Consider the following 18,690-nt stretch of genomic DNA (forward strand, 5'->3'; position numbering starts at 1 on the left):
CCTATCTTTCTTGGCCTTTCCTACTATTCTGGATTTATACAGAGGTGGAGGGCAGACTCTTATCCCCTTGCTTTGCTTATTAGCGGACTGCCATCGTTTCCTCTCCACAGCAGAGTCATTCTTGTCCCCATAGCAGAGGTGGCACCTCAGCTGGTACCTCCCAGATTTTTGCTATAGACCAATGCACCTGCTCTTCCATTCAACTTACCTCATCTATTTCCTTTATCCATCGGTCTATCCCATCGAAGGACCAGCGATTAGTGATGTCGTACACCAAAAGGATTCCCTGGTGGAAGAAAATCAGGAGCAATGAGGAAATTTCACAGTAAGCAAAGGAGAGGGAGACACACCTGAAAGACCACTCCACCAAAAGGCTAAGGGACAGAACGTTGCTCCAGCCACATTATTTGTGTGCTTGCTAGGGCTAACATTGAAACAAAAGGTCTGTACTAACTCAGTCCCGGACTACTAGGGGAAGTTTTCACTCCCGTTTTGGCTTGAAAATCCCTCAAATCATTTCCAAAGCAGCAGCCTTTACAAAGGAGGAGGAACTGCCTCGGTGACTGCATATCTGGAGGAACAAGGCTGTGCGAAACACACTCTCCTCCTGTCACAAACCTGATACAAACTCACCTAGGCAGAAACAGTCTTTTCTCCTTATACAGAACTGCTGCATCCCGTGGCAGGATGGTAGCAGAACATGCCAAAGTTAATAAAGAACACCCATGTTCAGCATGGCAGGGGGTTGGAACTAGATGATCTTTAAGGTCCCTTCCAACCCAAACCATTCTAGGATTTTATGATTTCCCTCTCCAGGACCTGTCTCATTCTGTTGCCCCTTTGCTGGCAAGGAAGGAGTTGAGTGATGCCAACAAGCAACACAGCATCTCTGCAGGACTGAGATCTCATGACCGGGACCCATGCTGGGCTCTGCTGAAGGCAGCTAATTGTCACTGCTGCAGTGGCAGGGAACGAACGTTAGTACAGCGATGCTGGCAAACCCCAGAGGGTCAGACCAAAGGTCTTGCCGTAGGACCTTCCCCCTCTCTTCCCTTTCTTCTGGAAAGAGAGGTACCTACTGCATCCTCAGGCCCAAATCCATCTTCCTGTGCACCACCCACATCCACAACTCACTTCCCTGTCACCTCTCAAGGTGCAGCGTAATGATGCTGGCAACCAGGAGAGGCACAACTCGCGGCAGGGAAGTTTGTGCCTGCAGCCGTGATGACATGGACCAGCACCTTGGGGGGGTCTCCACCCTTGCCCCAAGCAGGACAACGACCAGACTGCTAGCCACCACTCAGGTCCATGGCAAACCTTAACAAGTGAGCTTTTCTTCAATCGAAGTATTTCTGAGGACAGACACAGGGAAAGTAGGCTACACACGGCCCTGCAGGCAGCCAAGTCAACACATCAGGAGCTGCCTCTCAGTACCGGTCAGGCACATACAGCATTTAGAGAATTGTCTTTAGCAGCAGCCTCTCTGCAACTCTCCCATTGTTTTTCTGACTTCTTGTCACTTCTTTGCTATCGAGGACATTTCAAGTGACAACAGCCACTTGAAGATGCCCTGAAATGCGAACTGTGGAGGAACCGATGATCTTGCCTTGCAAGAGGACACAGCCCAACTGGGAACGCAGCGCCGGAGGAAAGGCAACAAGACTAAGCTAAGGGCAAAACAAACCAGCCTGAGCCAGACTCCAGGATCACAAATGATTTAGCAGCAAGCTCGGCAGAACCAGTCTCCTCTGGATCAGGGGTACCCTCTAGGAAGAACAGTTCCTACAGCAAGCCCCCAGTGCAAGCAAAAGAGATCTCAAGTTGGCAAAGGAAAGTCTCAGCTGGCAGCCTGGTCCTCCCTAGGAGATGCCTTAAGTCCATCACGGTGAAGGAGGAGGCTGACAAACTGCCTAGCATCTGTCCTGGTACCAGTCAGAGACTGTATATCAAGCACCCTTGCGTACCAGTGGAGTTGCTCCTTTATTCATTGAAATGGAAAATCCACTACGCAGATGGGAAACACAAGCTACCCAGTCCTCCTGAAACAGAGCTTTACAATACTTGCTGCTGCCAAAGCCTGTGATGGACTGGGGGATCCTGTACAGAAACCGTTCACAAAGATGTGATGTACCTCAGGTTTATTAAAAATAATATTAACCAGCAGCATGAGATCTGGAGCACACGGGAACGATAAAATACTAGGGCATCTGAGCCACAAAGACACTTGAATCCTCATAATAAAGTTACGCCTTGAGCTGGCACTTGAAGTGCTCCCCCACGGGGAAAAGCAGCCTTTCCCCAAGTACACTGGGGGTGCCTTGACACTGTTTGCCTTTCTCTCAAAGGTCTCTCAGAATAAGCTCCTCTCACAAAGCCTGCCCGATTTTATCCTTTTTAAAAGTCTTGGTCAGAACAATTCTGATCCTTGAGCTTTATTCCAATCCCCTCACACAGTTCTTCCACCCTGGGCAGTCGCTCTCTGGGCAAAGCTTGCTTTTTCTGTCCCTGTTGGCCCTCCAGCATCTACGCATCTGCATTTGTACCATTTGCAGAAAGGCTCAACCGTACAAAACTAGAAGGGGAGAGGGTACAAAAGGCAAGTCATGCGTGGTGGGCTGGTTTTCATGTCTGACAACCTAACTTGAAGAGTGAGCCCTTCAAAGTTTGGACTTGAGGTTGTTCTGAGGGACCCGATGATGAATTTTCACAACCGCAGAAGTATTTGTGGGAGCAGACGACGCATCTTCAGTTTTCTCCAAGGAACGTCTAGAGCTCATGCCTGCAGTCCATATTTTGCAGGGTCATTTCTAGAACAGTAAAAAAATTTCATACTCAAAAGAATTGGGGGCCGTTTTTGTTTTGGAGGAGAAGAGAATCAGCTTCTCCGAGGTTTAGATAAGAAAAAAATAAGAATGTAGTGATTTTCCATAATAAAAAAATTCCACAAAACCGAAGATGCTGCTTTTCAAGAACCCAATCAAGAAATACCTACTACCAGGGTATATCACATTTTAAGCACTCTGAGCTTTCTTTTCACTTTTGTTATGTTTGTTTTGACTTCTGGCTTCCAAGGCTGCACGTGTGAATGAACGAGAGTCTGGAAATAACAAAGCAAAAACTTTGATGACCCCCTTCCAAGATAAACTGCCGGCAAGTTAAATAAAGTCTACTTATTTTATTTCTGGATTGACAAGTTCCTTTAGCCAAGAGAAATAGACCCAAGACCTAGTTTGTCAAGACCGCTTCTGCTAGAAACATGCTCTAGGAGGACAGAGTTTTTAAGCTTGCTGGCAACTGCAGCCTGGATCTTCTTTAAATAGGAATACGGATAAAACATCAGAAAAAATGCAGCTCCAAGTTCTCAGGAGCAGGGTGGAAGGCCAAGACCATGATTTCTAAATGCAAGAGACAACACAGTGTCTGCCAGCTTACCCTCCAAGTCACAACACAGCTCCAGGCATGCACATTTAGAGAAGATTGTCAAGGAAAGCTTCCCAAAGGTCAGAAGACACCAAGGCCAAGCTGTCTCATGCCTTGCTTCTGTCCTCATCCTCCCCAGCACGGGTAGTATGACCAGCTTTACTTTTTACTCAGCAGAAGATGGAGGAAACAGTCTTAAAAACCTCTGGCCAGCTCATGGTGCTGCCAAATCACCTCATACTTCTTCCAAATAGCGCTGGCATGCTCCAGACACTGCGTTTCTAGAGCACAAATCCCAGATACACTTTCATTACCATTTTCTCCCCTAGAGAACAGTACACAGACATGCACGCAGACAAGGAGCTGGCTCCATCTCTGCAGACAGTTCCAAGTAAGAGCTGTTGGTTTTTTCAGTTTTTTTTTTTTTAAACGTCTCCTTCAGAATAAGGTGTACAGAATATTAATTTCCCCAACTAGACAAATGAACAGCTTCTCATTTGCAGCCTAAATTGTTCTCCAAGTGCCTAGATGGCTGTTGACACCATAATATCTCCATACCTCTCAATTTTTAGTTTCCCGGAGCACCTGTGTAAGCATTACGTACCCCAGGTTCCTACAGCATGAAGTAAAAAGCTGCACACTCAGGTTCTCAGATCAAAGGTATTATAGAATCATAGAATGCATTGGGTTGGAAGGGACCTTTAAAGGCCATCTAGTCCAACCCCCCTGCAGTGAGCAGGGACATCTTCAACTAGATCAGGTTGCTCAGAGCGTCATCCAGCCTGGCCTTGAATGTCTCCAGGGATGGGGCCTCCACCACCTCTCTGGGCAACCTGGGCCAGTGTCTCACCACCCTCAGTGTAAAGAACTTCTTCCTAATGTCTAACCTAAACCTGCCCTGCTCTAGTTTAAAACCATTGCCCCATGTCCTATCCTGGCCCCCTCACCAACCAACCATCAGCCTTTCTTCTTTTTCTCTTCAACCTGGCTACAGACTTCTGTGTGAGGTGGAAGACGACTGGACTCATCCCCAAATATGCCCCAGGTCTTTTCACAATTGATTTTCAAAGTTCATTTCCACCCTGTTTTTGCTCCACGCTATTGGGACTGGCACGACCCTAAGCACATCAGAGACAGAAATTCCCACGCGAGTACGTCGTGTAGTGAACAAGGAACAAGGAGAGATCATCTGTTATTGTATCCAGCAGCACACGTGGAGTGGACTCTAATTCTGCCAAAACTCAAACTTGTTTTCAGCAGGAGCTTACACAAGTATCCCTCCACATAACCAAGGGGAAAAAACAATAAAAAGTATCATCCCTTCCTGCCTGCTGCAGGTTTAGACCAGGCTTACAAGCAATAAGCTTCTGAAGGCGAGAGAAGCAGCATGTTCACCCATCAGCGCAAAGCAGACTCCTCCAAAAAGGCTTCTCAGATGCTTTATGAGCTGGATCTCCAGCCTCTTGCACACACACACAAGAACACGGCCGTGGGGAAGCAAGCGCTCGCACAGCTACCAGACTTCAGCTCTGTGCAGGCAGATGATGGGGTGGCCAGGAAAATGTCACTCGCTGGTATTCTCCACCAATGGAAAAAAGCTGTTGCTGACAAGCCTGGAAGACCCCCCCCCGCCCCGAGACTGGATTTCTTTGGCCCACAGGACAAAGTAAACCATAAACAAAAGATCCAGTGCTGATGGCAACCAGAACACTTTGTCTCTCCTGCCTGCTCTTTCAGAGCGACGTTTGGTCCCAGCTTTCCAGCTGGTGCCTTGGACCTTGGCTCATGGGCAATTACATCCCCCTGCCAAACCATTTCCCAGATGCGTAACACACGGCGGGGGGGTTTATTTATCAACTGAGCTTTTGATAAACATTTTGGCAGGCAGGGCAGGCTCTTCCAGCAGCTGGACAAGCCCATCAGAATGATCCGAGGCAGGGAAGGTACCTGCAGCAACAAAACAAGCTGTAAGGTAGAGCAGAGCCTACATCCCAGAGTCTGCTGAGCTGCCAAAAAAGCCACCACCTTTCTGCATACTAAGAAGCCCTGAAAAGGATAAACAGCAGCCACTCAAATCACCTGCTTAAGCAGAACTCAACAATATTCATTATTCTGTTAGGGCTACAGTTTTGCTGTAAGATGGGAGCGTTTTTGAATGCTGATTGTGGCTTCCTGTAGATGGTCTGAAACTATTCATGAAGGACCTTCTGTATCACACTCTCTGGGAAGAGCTGGCAAGTCACATTTCCAGAAATCACTGGCATACGAGGACATCAGGAGTGATACTGTCACCGCTTCTTTCTTGCTAGATCAGAAAGCACCACCACAACCCTCTTTCTCCCCTCCATGATGACTCTTGGAATCGCTTGCATTTGCTCACAGCAGCTAAAAGAGCCACAGCTGCACGCAACAGTTGAGATGAGCGTGCCAGCTCTGCTGTCGGTATGACTGACACCTTCTAACCAAGCAGAAAAAGCCAAAGAGCAGAAGGTTCAAGAGCAAAATGAAAGACTTCTGAAGCACCTTTAGGCACCACTAAATGCCTTTCACCACACACTACGTGGTGTCAATTAATATAAAAAACCTTCTGCAACACAGCAAGCTCCAGACTCCCCGAGTTTGTTCTGCAGATCACAACACTACTGGGTTTCCATCTCCACCCTTCCCTGGCCCTGCAGTTGCCAGGAGGTGGCCTGCACGCTCTCCCTACCCGACCAGTGCCTAGAGACCAGTGCTCTGCCATCCTGGACACAATTGCTCCTCTTTTGCCCTAAAGTGAGATGCTGAAGTGATGAGGTCAGGACCTGCTGACCCAGCAGACCCTACGAGGGAAGGGATGATGAAAGCAGCTGTGATAAAGTAGAAACTCAAACCCCAGGGAAGTAAGAAGAGAAAAGAAGGGGGGTCCCAGGCACACCAGTATGCCACAAGCCTCCACCTTGAGCCAAAGAGTTCATTGCCCCCCTAACGAGATCAGATCAGCCAGGGAGGGGAAGCAAGACAGATCTGTGATCCTCGCAGGAAATCCCGAGGCAAATGCGGTTGGTCCACCTTGGCTGAAAGAAGGGACCAGTCCTCACTTGAAACCAGCTCATCAAGGGCAGCAAAACTATTTTACTTCAGATGTTTTGAAGAGGAACATGTTCCTGCTGAAGATGAAAGCCACGCGGCTTCGTACCCAGGCAAGTGGCGTGGAGTCTAAATCGGGGAAGGGACAGAGGTGCTCAAAAAGAGTCCTCTCGCTGGCGAGGGACGAGCCTGCAGTCCAGACTGAGCAGAGCAGCAGACTATGCTCTGGGGGAAAGGAAAACTCGCCAGAAGGCCTGCTCCCTATTTGGAGACTTCTCCACTCTGCAACCTCTCCAAGATTTACTTCAGAAGATTCCATTCTTATCACTACACTTGAGCAACAATAAGGTGTGTCTGGGAAAGTCAGGTGTGCGTCCCTTACCTGAAGGCACTTTTCATACCAAGTATTCTCCTAAGCACTGGCTATTCACACAAACTCGCCCTGTTCTCAGTCACCCCTGGAAGGGCTACCAGGCTGCTGGGGCCAGCCTCCTGCTCTCACAGCAAACCTGTCAAAGTCCTCTTTGGAAACTCATTCAAGCTCCCCTCGTGCCCCTTATGCGAAGCTCAGTTCAGACTCTCAGTCCTCTACTCAGTGAGATCCTTTTGTTAATTTTCAGTGCGAAGGTGCTTGTGGCCAGTTTATACCAAGCCGTTCTTGTACAAATATCACACTGCACTTCAAACAGAGCTTTTCTCACTCTGGCCTCTCTCTTCTCTGCTGTATTTATTCTTCATGAGCTTTTGGTTTGTTAGGTTAAGAACGCTGTTTCCCTTGCCCCCAGCTGGATTTGAATCAGGCTTCCCGCAGAAGTCTAAGTCTGATGATACCAAGACAGCAAAGAGGAAAGCAGACAGCTGAAGCAAAGTTGTCAGTACAACACACAGCATTAAATACATCTTAAAGAAATAAGAGAACTTGGGAGTAATTTATCTCTATTCTCCTGAGACTGTGCTGGGTTAAGCTGTCTTTATGCTAATGCTGTGCCAGAAGAAGTTAGCTTCTGCATACTGAAAATAACTGGAGGTGTTCAAGTCCCTTCTTGCAGTCTTTGTTATTCCAAACAAATTGTCCTCTTGCTTTGGTTAAATTAAGACACTTTCCTACTTTCCTCTTCCACTGAAAGATGTGGTGAGTTATTTAAGAGAGACAACATCTGTATTGCTGCTAACACAGGACTATCACTGTATCCCCATATGGGAGCCAACCACCTGATGCTGAAACCAATCTAAGTTTTACTCCAAGCCACCTGGAGAAGACTGTACAAGGACTCCGGTCATTAGTCTTCAAGAGGCACCCACTGTCCACCGTGCTCATCTTATGAGCACTTCAGAGGGCAGCGGAGACACTTCACCTGGGAGCCACTCCTGCTCCTACTGGGCAGACTTGCTGTTTAGGGCTGGTTTGTTGTTTTGAAGGATTGACTATTTTGGCAGATCAGGATTAAGGCACCACAGCAGTACTTTGGAAAAGGCACAAGCCACACCTTGCTGTGTAAGCTCACTCCATACCCCAGCATTCAGCAATAAAGCAGTCACATTAATGGTCCCTCTGCCTGACTCTCAGCCAGACTCCTTGGGAGGGGTGAGCAGATAAGGTGGACAAGGCAAGCCTTGCAGATGTTCAGGTGAGAGTTCCTAAAGCAATACTGCTAAGTACAGCAGAAGGGCAAGACCTTGCCTACAAAACAAAAAAGGTCAAGAACTTCATTTTGGGAAAGGGAAGATGAAAGCAATCTTAAATTTCAAACTTAAGGTCAGCCAGACACACGACACCTCATGGCATCCAGTGTCAAACATAACATCTAGGGAGAACAGGCTACAGGAACCCAAAGGATGCACTGTGCCAGTGCCTGACAGCTCCGCTGCAGTTTCTGGACGGATGTGTACCTGCGCCTCCAAGCCAATTCAACTATTCTCATCGCTACTTATGTTTGTATGTATGGTGGCAGCGGCTACGAGTTCTGGCATGTGGGTGCAGGCTCTGCTGGGTGCAGCCTTGCGGAGACCCAGCACTTGCTCCGAGGAGCTCACAGTCTACACGAAGGGGAAAAAGTCTTTTGTACAGCAGGTCATTCTGCAGACAAGTGTAAAAGCTCTCAAATGATATATCTGAAATGTAGTAAGGGCAGAGGGAAGCTTAAAGACAAACTCAGACATGGGACCGAGCACCTAAACGCGTACTGCAGAAGTTACACTCCAACGCTCCTTGCCTTGCACTTCTGCAAGCACCAGGAAATTGGCCTCCACTTCAAAGGAGCTGCCTCAAAGCACCCACAACCCCAGAGATGTGCACAAACAAGTATAAACGAGACACCGGAGAAGATACGAACAGTACATCCCAGGTGAAGTGCTCTCCTGTCTACAGCACAAGTGAATTCGAAGGAAGTCTTAGGGAAAGAGAGCACGACAAATTCTGCCAACTAGCAAAGCAAAAGTCTGCAGCTACAAGGAGCAAAAAGCCAAGAGCAACAGTGCGAGAGCTTGAATAAAAGTGGCAAAGTTTCCCAAAGATTGGGAAGCTGTCAGGATACTAGCCCGGCCAGGAGGTTGATATATAGTTTCCGACTCTTGGTGTCTAAGAGAGGAGGAATTTTCTCCAAAGTTTTCTGATTTGGAAAGAAAAGGAAAAATACAGTATTTCACTTAGCTTAGGGAGACTTTATCCTGGAGGAACCCTGTCATGTTACTAAAAGGATGACAATAAAACTGTAAGAAAGCTCTATTAACTAACAGCAGTTTTTCAGAGGACCACAAGATTTTTCTGCTGTTCAGAATCTAGATGCTCTTCTGGAGAAGAGCCCAAAGGAGAAACTCCAAATGTAACGCTCCGTCTCATGTTGTAGGGAACGTACTTTACAATCCACTTGAGCTGCTCTAGTTTCAAGTCTGCAACAAACATGCAAGTAGGAGCCACCCTATTTTTGGAACTGACTTGAAGGCAATACAGACTGTAAGAACTCCATTGGGAAAGTCAACGTCATATTTAAACAAATTTGACAAACCTCAGAAAGTACGAGCTCCCACATTAAAGCTAAGGCAGATCGAGAGCCAGAATTGCCTTGTCCTCTATAAACCCACCTTCGCAGCCCTTCTCTAGGAATGAATACTGAATATTGCCTGTAACAGACCTTTTTTTGTAGGAGTCTAGGGAAGTCTGTCATTCACTCCCCTCTCTCCCACCATAAAGCCAGAATACCAGGCGGCAAGACGACATGCAGTGCCTCTTGGCCTTTATACAGATCCCATCCTTCCGATGCTTGATGTGTTCCTCTTCAGAGCTCTTTACTGTGGCATGAAAGATCTTTTACAGCCGAAAGGAAAAGCAAGCGTGCCCCACCAAAGCACTGCAAGCAGCACTTACCTGGGCTCCTCTAGAGTAGGATCTGAAAATGGTGCAAAATCTTCCTTGCCCTGATGTGTCCCTGCAACAAAGGAAAGTTACAGCTGTGAAATTTGGAGAATGGAATCCCATACTGTACATCTCCTGTTTGGCTTAAAAAACCCAACAAATCAGTGTTGATCTTGTCAGATCTTTAGAACATGCATGGTACACAAACTGCTCTGCACGCTGTTTTTGGGAAGAACCGGTGGGTGCATTACCACCTTTGGTTACAGTCAGACACACTCCAGAGTTCCTTGCTGTTGTGCTTCCCATGGAGAAGCTACGAACCAAAACCACTCGGCTTCAGCTCTACCTTATGATGTACAAGGACGCAAGTTGTTTTACTGCCTTGGGCAAAGGATTTTCTCTCTAGTTCCCTACAGTCCACAGGAGTTTGAAGTCAGAGCGAGACTGCAGACCTCTCCTAGCCACGGAGAAGAGCTGACCTATCAAAAAATGAACAGAACCACTCAAGATAGGAGAAATTGTCTTGCACTGTCTAGTTTCACTTATTTTTCCAAACACGTTTTAACCAAAAATGAAAGGAAGTGTCTTTATACCCAGATCTCTGACAGACCTGGTTGATCGCACCCTACAGGATATGATCAACCTGTTCCTGCAGGAACAGGACTAGGGAAGAGCGTTTCTAGCCCACGGTGACAATAAGGGGACATTCAGTCACTGTCATTTGTCTTGGCTGCAACTCTTGACGTGGTGTAGGTAAGTCTGACTACATTACCAGCACACCTCTCAGTGTCTGCAGGAACATCTGGGACAGTAAGCCCAGCACGCTGATTTAACCAGTATATATGTTATGATGTTCGTTGTGTCTATTCACTGGGCTGGGATAAGAGACACATTAATGACCACTGAGAAGCCTGATGAAACCCTCAGCCACAGATTTGCACCAGCTACAGTCACCTCAAGTTTCGGACAGTCATTCTTTCAGATCTAAAGCTTTCAAGGATCATATTATTGGTCCCGGACATCAATCTAACAGCCTGCGCTTAAGTCTCCTTTTCCCCCCAACAATCAAATATTGGGTTGCATGAGGAAAGTAATGGTAAAAGATGACACTAAGGCATCATAAATGGATGCTACCAGCTTTCCAGGTTCTGTGTTGGTTCTCCAGCTCAAGAATTACAGTATAAAAAGAGGAGGGTTTCAAGAAAGAAGCACTTAGTAACTACACGCTCGGGGTTGAAATGTTAAAGAAGACATCTCACAAAAGAGACAAAAGAATATAACCAGCACATATAAACATAAAAGCTGGAAGAGATAAATTATCTGCTTCTGTTCTTTTGTAAGAAAAATGAGGACATTCAGCTTCAGAGAGCAGGGGTATAATTAAACCACGAAACTATACACTGCTGAAGTCAGTCAGCGAGGCTGAGAACATGGCGCTCATTCCTATTTAACAATTCACACAGAATACTAATGTTATGGTTACTTGATAGAGGCGTTTGTAAAGGGGCTATTTAACTTCATGTTTCAGGGCCCGTGTCATTCCCTACTAGATGCAGGTGAAACCCAGAATAGGGGCAGGCTACCTGTCCTTCCTCTTTCATCTACAGGATTGTTGTGTCAGCTCCTCAGCGAGTTAAACCTCAGACAAAACTAGGCCAGAGGACTCCAGGTCTCCCTCCTGTGCTGACAGATAAGGCTGGGGTCACCCCTCCCATGCAGCGCTCTCCCATCTCCATCCCAGCATCAGGTCACTCCAGTAAGTCCTGCTCTCCAGGGGTTTACCATACTCTGACACTAACTATGAGGTCTGTTCACTGCTCTTGTTTTAATTTGCTACTCAAGATATTGAGAAATACCCAGGCTTCTGGAAGGACTAAGGGCTTCACCCATTTTTTTTTCTCCTCCTTTCATAGGACCACAGGGTTGGAAGGGACCTCTGGAGATCATCTAGTCCAACCTCTCTGCCAGAGCAGGGTCACACAGAGCAGGTGGCACAGGAACGCGTCCAGGTGGGTTTGGAATGTCTCCAGAGACAGAGACTCCGCCACCTCTCTGGGCAGCCTGTGCCAGGGCTCTGCCATCCTCATAGGAAAGAAGTTCCTCCTCATAGAATCATAGAATCGCTGAGGTTGGAAGGGACCTTTAAGATCATCAAGTCCAACCATTAACCTACCCTGACAAAAACCACTTCTAAACCATGTCCCTAAGTACCACATCTACCCTTTTTTTAAACACCTCCAGGGACGGTGAATCCACTACCTCCCTGGGGAGCCTATTCCAATGTTTAATAACCCTTTCAGTGAAAAAATGTTTCCTAATATCCAATCCAAACCTCCCCTGACATAACTTGAACCCGTTTCCTCTTGTCCTATCATTTGTCACCAGGGAGAAGGGGTCAGCCCCCATCTCTCTACAACCTCCTTTCAGGTAGTTGTAGAGGGTGATAAGGTGTCCCCTCAGCCTCCTCTTCTCCAGGTTAAACAACCCCCAGCTCCCTCAGTCGTTCCTCATAAGGTTTGTCCTCCAGACCCTCATGTTTAGGTGAAACTTCCTATGCTCAAGTTTGTGCCCATTACCTCTTGTCCTGTCCCTGGGCACCACTGAAAAGAGCCTGGCCCCATCCTCCTGACACCCACCCTTTCAGTATTTATAAGTGTTGATAAGGTCCCCCCTCAGTCGTCTTTTTTCCAGACTGAAGAGACCCAAATCCCTCAGCCTTTCTTCATAAGAGAGGTGATCCAGTCCCCTCAGCATCTTGGTAGCCCTTTGCTGTCCCCTCTCCAGCAGTTCCCTGTCCCTCTTGAACCAGGGAGCCCAGAACTGGACCCAGCACTCCAGGTGCGGCCTCCCCAGGGCAGAGTAGAGGGGGAGGATGACCTCCCTCCACCTGCTGGCCACACTCTTCTTGATGCCCCCCAGGATGCCATTGGCCTTCTTGGCCACCAGGGCCCATCACTGGCTCACAGTCATCCTGTTGTCCCCCAGGACTCCCAGGTCTCTTTCCACAGAGCTGCTCTCCAGCAGGTCACCCCCAACCTGTCCTGGTGCAGGGGGTTATTCCTACCCAGGTGCAGCACCCTACACTTGCCCTTCTTGAATTTCATAAGGTTCCTCTCTGACCAAATCTCCAACCTGTCCAGGTCTCTCTGGATGGCGGCATAGCCTTCTGGTGTGTCAGCCACCCCTCCCAGCTTTGTGTCATTGGCAAACTTTCCTATTCTCTTGTCTATATTTCTCATCCTAGGATTTCAGGAAAATCCAGTATTACTTCCAAAATAGTATTGTTCCTTCAGTGATTGAGAGCTGTATGGAAACACGGTCAGATATGATGGAGAAAGACTGAAATGGGACTTTTCCTGTGCAGAACAGCATGTTCTTTGTGCTACTTGATTAACAGAAAGGGCTCTGGTTTGCTAGAATGACTGAGTGGTAAGGAGAGACAGCAAGCCTCGCCACATGCCTGGGAATGCTCTGCATTCCCCGCAGCTTGGTACAGCATCCCACCAGCAGCACCACAGCCCCCGCTCACCGGTCCCGGGCTCGCAGCTGAAGTGGCTCAGAAACACTCACCAGAGTTCCAGCTTGACCCTTCTGCCATCCAACAAGATAGTAGTGGTCTTGTAGTCAATTCCTGAAAGGAAACCAATAAAAAGCTGAGCAAACACTGAAGCAGGTCTTCAGAGACGGACAAGAAACATGCTCTGCCCATCCAGATCCATCATTTCATGTTTACAGAAAGTGATGTTTTCTCCCCCTTGCTGCATTGAGTGTTTGTGGAGGGCTACAGAGATTGATAGAAATAGACCTCTGGTTCAAGGCAAAGCTAACCCTTGCGGAGCTCTATCCTTCCTCCCTACAAATATAGTCAGCTCCTATATTGCTTCTTCTGCATTATTGGATAAAACCTGTTAGGTCTTGAGCTATAGGAGATTCAGTGGTTTGTAGGATTATCGCAAGCGATAGCTTTAAATTACAGACTTTTGGGGGGTGAGCCAGAGATGAACAATTGAGAAGCATCTCTGCTAACTCAGCCTGCAGACCCACCACCTCTCAACAAACAGCATCGCCTGAAACAGCCAAAGGACATTTTGGGAGGCGGGTGATGCTGAAAGCCTGTCCAGAGAATGCTCTGAGGTGCGTGTCATCCAGGGTTGGATAAAGCAGAAAGCACTCCCCCTTTACCAACAGCTCAGAGCACGGCACAGACAACTGCTTTTCATAGGGCCATAGCACCAGAGCAGCAGAAGACCCTCAAAACCACAAGACCGGGCTGGGCTGACAAGCAACTCATTCGCACGAAGGGTGCTCAGCACCTTTGGATACACAAGGAGTTTGTTCAAAACTGGCACCCTGCCTCGCATCTAAACAGAGAAGTTGTTTAAAAAAAGGGTGCAACTCCACTTGCAAGCAACACGTCCAAACGGAGCCAAACACACAGCCGCTCCCCATGGCCCCGGGCACAGGAGGGAAGAGGCAGGACTGAACCTCCCACCTCCTGCCCCAAAGCCTGGGCTCCCAATGGCCAAGGGGCACCAGGTGCCCAGGAAAAGCAGCTTCTCCGCAAGCCCCAGCTAATAAGCTTCAAGTATATGGAAGCTGCTTAAACAAAGCACCGTGCACCATTACTGCATGCCCACTAAACGCCCACTAAAGCATAAACTAATTTACAGTCGCCTTTAATAAAGCAGAGTCGCTTCGCTCTGATTAGATCAACTTTATTCTTTTCCCCTCGCCAACAGATACCAAACTTTGAATCTATATTAAAAACCCACCGTTGTGTTACGACCTGTACTTCCTTTTTCCTGCAAGGAGAATACTTCCCCGATAACCAAACAGACAAGTTTGTCAATAAAGCAAATGGATTTTTCTGAGTCATCAGCAGGAGCTCCCTGTTAGTGACAAACAAATTAGATTTCAGCCTTCACAGGGTGCTATAAAAAGCAATAAAGATAATTATCTTAAATTCCAACTATTTCCAGTGCTTTATCACAGAAAATAGATGGTTTACATTTTATCTTCCTCCAGAGGCAAGTATTTATTTTCAGGCGGATATAAATCTCCCTCGTCCCCAGGGAAGGCAAGCAGTAGTGGGAGCAAGCCAGGAGGGAGCATCCAGACATCTCCCCCTCCAGCTCCTGAGCCAAGATCATTCCTGGCACAGGCTGGTGGGCCGTTAGGGAAGAGGCTAATTAAGCCCACTGCTCTGTTTCAGATGTAAAATCCCCAGAGACTCCGCTCCATGCAGAACTGCCCCATTTCTCGTTAGGCACAAGACCTCCCCGCAAGCACTACGTCCTCAACACCCTCTGTGCCCAGGCCAATGGATGGAGCGGTTGCATGAAAGCACCAAGGAGGGGGAATAAAGACTCTTTTCAGGGCACAGAGGCCATGTGCTTCCAAAAATGCCACCGTTGAGGTGAAACGAATCACTTGACTACCAGTTTTTAAGTCAGAAAGGTTCAGCTTGGCAGAAAACTCATTGATGGGAACGCCAAACACACAAACCCACAAATGCCTTTGTTAGGCTCAACACTCACGAACTGCCCAGCCCATATCCCCAGCAGGGGGAACACGAGTTGCCCGTCACAAACACACATGACTTGGTCACCAGAGCAATGTTTTAAATACCCATTCCCTCCATGCCCATCTGAAACGACACCACAGACTTTAAATCAGAGCAATGCCGGTCTTTGGGCAGAACAATACAGCCATGACCAAAGCGGGCAACTTGGCAGAAAGCAGCACTGGAAAACTGCCCAAGCTCCTGCTGCAACTGCTTCTCACTCCAAAGATGCTCAGGGAACATAAGGAGGCAAGGCAGACGTCCTTCACATCCTCCACAGTGATGTCTACAGTTGGAAGAGAAGGTACGCAAGGTGGAGAGAGGGAAGCAGAAGGTGCACGGTTGTCCTCACCCCTGCAGATGTCCCTTCCCAGGGGACAGGCAGCCCATCACTTCTGCGGGAAATTCAGAGAGCTCACCAGGATGCTCCATGCTGGGTTCTGGGAGACCAGGCACCTCCTGCCCACCACACTTGACATCAAATGCCGAACGCAAAAGCACAGAGAAAGGAAAGTGCCAAATCTATCTCTTCATGTTTTCAGACAACTGCCGGTCAACTGGATTTGCTGCCTGGCCTCTGGGCAGTCCGGGACTTCGTGCAGAACTTCTCTCCTTTGCATCAGAGAGCTGGAGGTGAAGGGTAAAGGCCTTTCTGAGCATTACACCCCTGCGGTACTCCCACGAAACTGCCCTGAGGAATTCATATACACTCGAGTTAAAAGCAGACCTGTTTCGACTTTTTAATCTAGGCTACAGTCAGCATTCAGGCAGTATCTGGAAATACGGGTTGGAGCAAAGGGTTGCACTTTTTAACTTGCACACGCCCAAATTAGGACTAGGGGCTAAATTTACAAAAGGTATTTGAGCAAGAACTCCACCTACAAGCTCACTGACAAGGACAAAAACTGCACAATTGCAACATTTTGGAAAAAATTCCAGCTTCCCGTCTTCTATAAACACTTGGCCCATCAGGACAGCTCAAGAGGACTCCCTTTAAAGCTTGCACACAACATCATACGGCCATGGTTCACTGCTGCTAGAAAACTTACATTGACCACAGATGCCCTTAAAATGGGGGGACTTGCCACAGTGGCTAACACCAGTACTGGCCACCTCACAGCTGGTACCTTACTATTTCGGTTCCGCTTAACACCCCGCAGTTTCCCAAGCTGTACCAAATACACACTCCCCCTTCACAGCTGACAAAGAAGCCGAGCCGCCCAGCTGGCTTTCCATGGCCCAGCCTACAGCTCTGGCTCAGCCCTGGATTCCCCCTTGTCCCAGGGGCCTGGGGACAGAGGGCCACAGCAGCCACTAGATGCCACCATTGCACAGAGGCTGCTGGCAGTGCGACAGCCGGTGGCAGAGCCTGCCGTGGCCGTGCCACCCCAGGGCTGCTCCTCTGCCTCGTCACTTCAGGCAGCTCGGACACCAATAGGGCAAGGGAAGTTTTTAAAATTTAATTTCTGTAGTTGCCAGGGTTTCCCCCACCTGAGCATCAACTCTGCTCACAGCCAAGTACAGCTCATTTTGAGACTTGACATTTATTCTGCTCCAGAACGTGCTTTGATGCCCTGGAAGGGATGTGATGCGATGAACCCCACGTTGGGCTTGGGTGACAGGGTGCGACAAACCCCACGCCGGGCTCCTGCAGCACCAGCAAACCAGCCGACACAGACACATCTGCCACGGACACATCTGCCTCTGCAACCCTGCCTGGCCCTCAGGGTCCTCGGCACTGGGGGAAGAGAGAACAGCCTTGTTTAAAGCTTATTTTATATCAACAGATCTCTTTCTTGACCAATCTCTAGCATGATGCAACAAAATGAATGAGGCTGGGAAAACAAGTCTGGGCTGCTCTCTTAATTTAGCATTCAGGGCGACTCCTCTGCTATTTTTCCAGTCCTGCTTTAGACTCACGCTTACGCTGACGCCATCCCAACCCCACTTCTCCAGCCGACCTGGCACCAGGTGCTCTGCAGAGTGATCTGCTGTCACCAAGCCTGGTGTCAGACACCCAACTCCCTGCTGCAGAGCCAGGTTTCATGCTCCTGGGCAAGACTCCAGGGAATTCCAAACCTTTATTTCATCTGCCAATTGGTAATAAGGAAAACCTAAGAAAGCAAGCCATTTTCCCATGGGAATAGTCAGGATGTGTTATAGGAAACTCTGATCTCTTCCAAATTACTCATGCAGAGCCCAGCACATTTTTGCATCAATATGACCCGAAAAACCCTACATCCAACCTTAATTAAAACTTTCACCCAAAAGATTACACCTGATGTGACAAGGAAAAGTAAAACCCCTCCAAGAGAAATGACAATTTTCTTCCAGTGCTTGGTTCTACTTTGTATGAGGCTGTCAGTCCCCCTTCCCCTTGTGAATTGAGGGCTCTGAGAAAGGCAACCCCCAGCTCCGCAAGACATCGAAAACACAGTGGAGGAGGCAGCAGGTACCTGGAACTGGAAGTCACACTGGGAAAGCTAGAAAGACAACGGAGATACGGATTTCATGCTACTCTTGGGCTCTCCCTTTAAACAGATTAATATCTCAGGAAAATTGCTTTAAATAGCTCAAGTGCACAAGGCTCTATAAATATTTACTACTGTAAGCCCAGCAGCCTCTTGGCTTTGTGTAGGTCTTTGTTTTAGAGAAAAGGAGACGATTTTGCAGTTGCAGACTCTCAAGCTGACTCTGCCCTAACGCCTGGGCAGGGGACCAGAAGGGCTGGCTCCCCTTAAAAAAAGGCAGATTGAGCAAAACCTCACAGCAGCAAGAGCAGCATGTGTTTTTTTCCTCCTCCAGCTTTCCAAGGTGATCCTCACTTGGTGCTGGGGCGAGTGGTTCCAGCTCTCAGCGTGATGCTGGGGCCAATGCAGCATTTTAGGTCATTGGTCCAAATCAAGCGTCCTCCTGCAGAGATGCTTCAATGATCCAACCCCCAACCAACAGCTTCACCGCACACATACAAATATCAAAAAGGTACAACCAGGAATCGCTCTGTGACAGAGGGATGAAGGGACTCGCCCCGTGTTAAAGCAAGCCATCAGCAGGTTTTCTTGCGACCTTCCTTGAAGGCTGGGCCTTTGAGGAGATGTTTACATCTCCAGTTTGCATCTGCGGTGTCTCTAAGAAGAACATAATTCATCCACAAATCTGGGGCAGAAGACATTCCAGGTGATGCTCAAAAATCTCTTACCCAAGGGAAAATAAAAATAATAATAAAAAAAAAATCAACGCACTCAAGTTAAACATTGATACAATTTTAAGACAAGCTTGCTTTCCT

General features: G+C 48.0%; 1 protein-coding gene across 2 annotated transcripts in view; it reads right to left on the bottom strand.

Moving 5' to 3' along the window:
* Nucleotides 1-18,690, bottom strand: part of RAB40C (RAB40C, member RAS oncogene family) — a 38,880-nt gene that overhangs the window by 5,107 nt on the left and 15,083 nt on the right. For both annotated transcript variants that reach the window (XM_054212290.1, XM_054212289.1), the window contains 3 exons: nt 13,412-13,472; nt 9,854-9,914; nt 209-286 (listed from right to left, as the gene is read on the bottom strand). In XM_054212290.1, the coding sequence (XP_054068265.1) occupies nt 209-286; nt 9,854-9,914; nt 13,412-13,472 (200 nt within the window). The remainder of the gene's footprint in view (nt 1-208; nt 287-9,853; nt 9,915-13,411; nt 13,473-18,690) is intronic.

The sequence above is a fragment of the Rissa tridactyla genome, chromosome 8 (assembly GCF_028500815.1).
Source record: "Rissa tridactyla isolate bRisTri1 chromosome 8, bRisTri1.patW.cur.20221130, whole genome shotgun sequence".
In the NCBI taxonomy this organism is placed as follows: domain Eukaryota; kingdom Metazoa; phylum Chordata; class Aves; order Charadriiformes; family Laridae; genus Rissa; species Rissa tridactyla.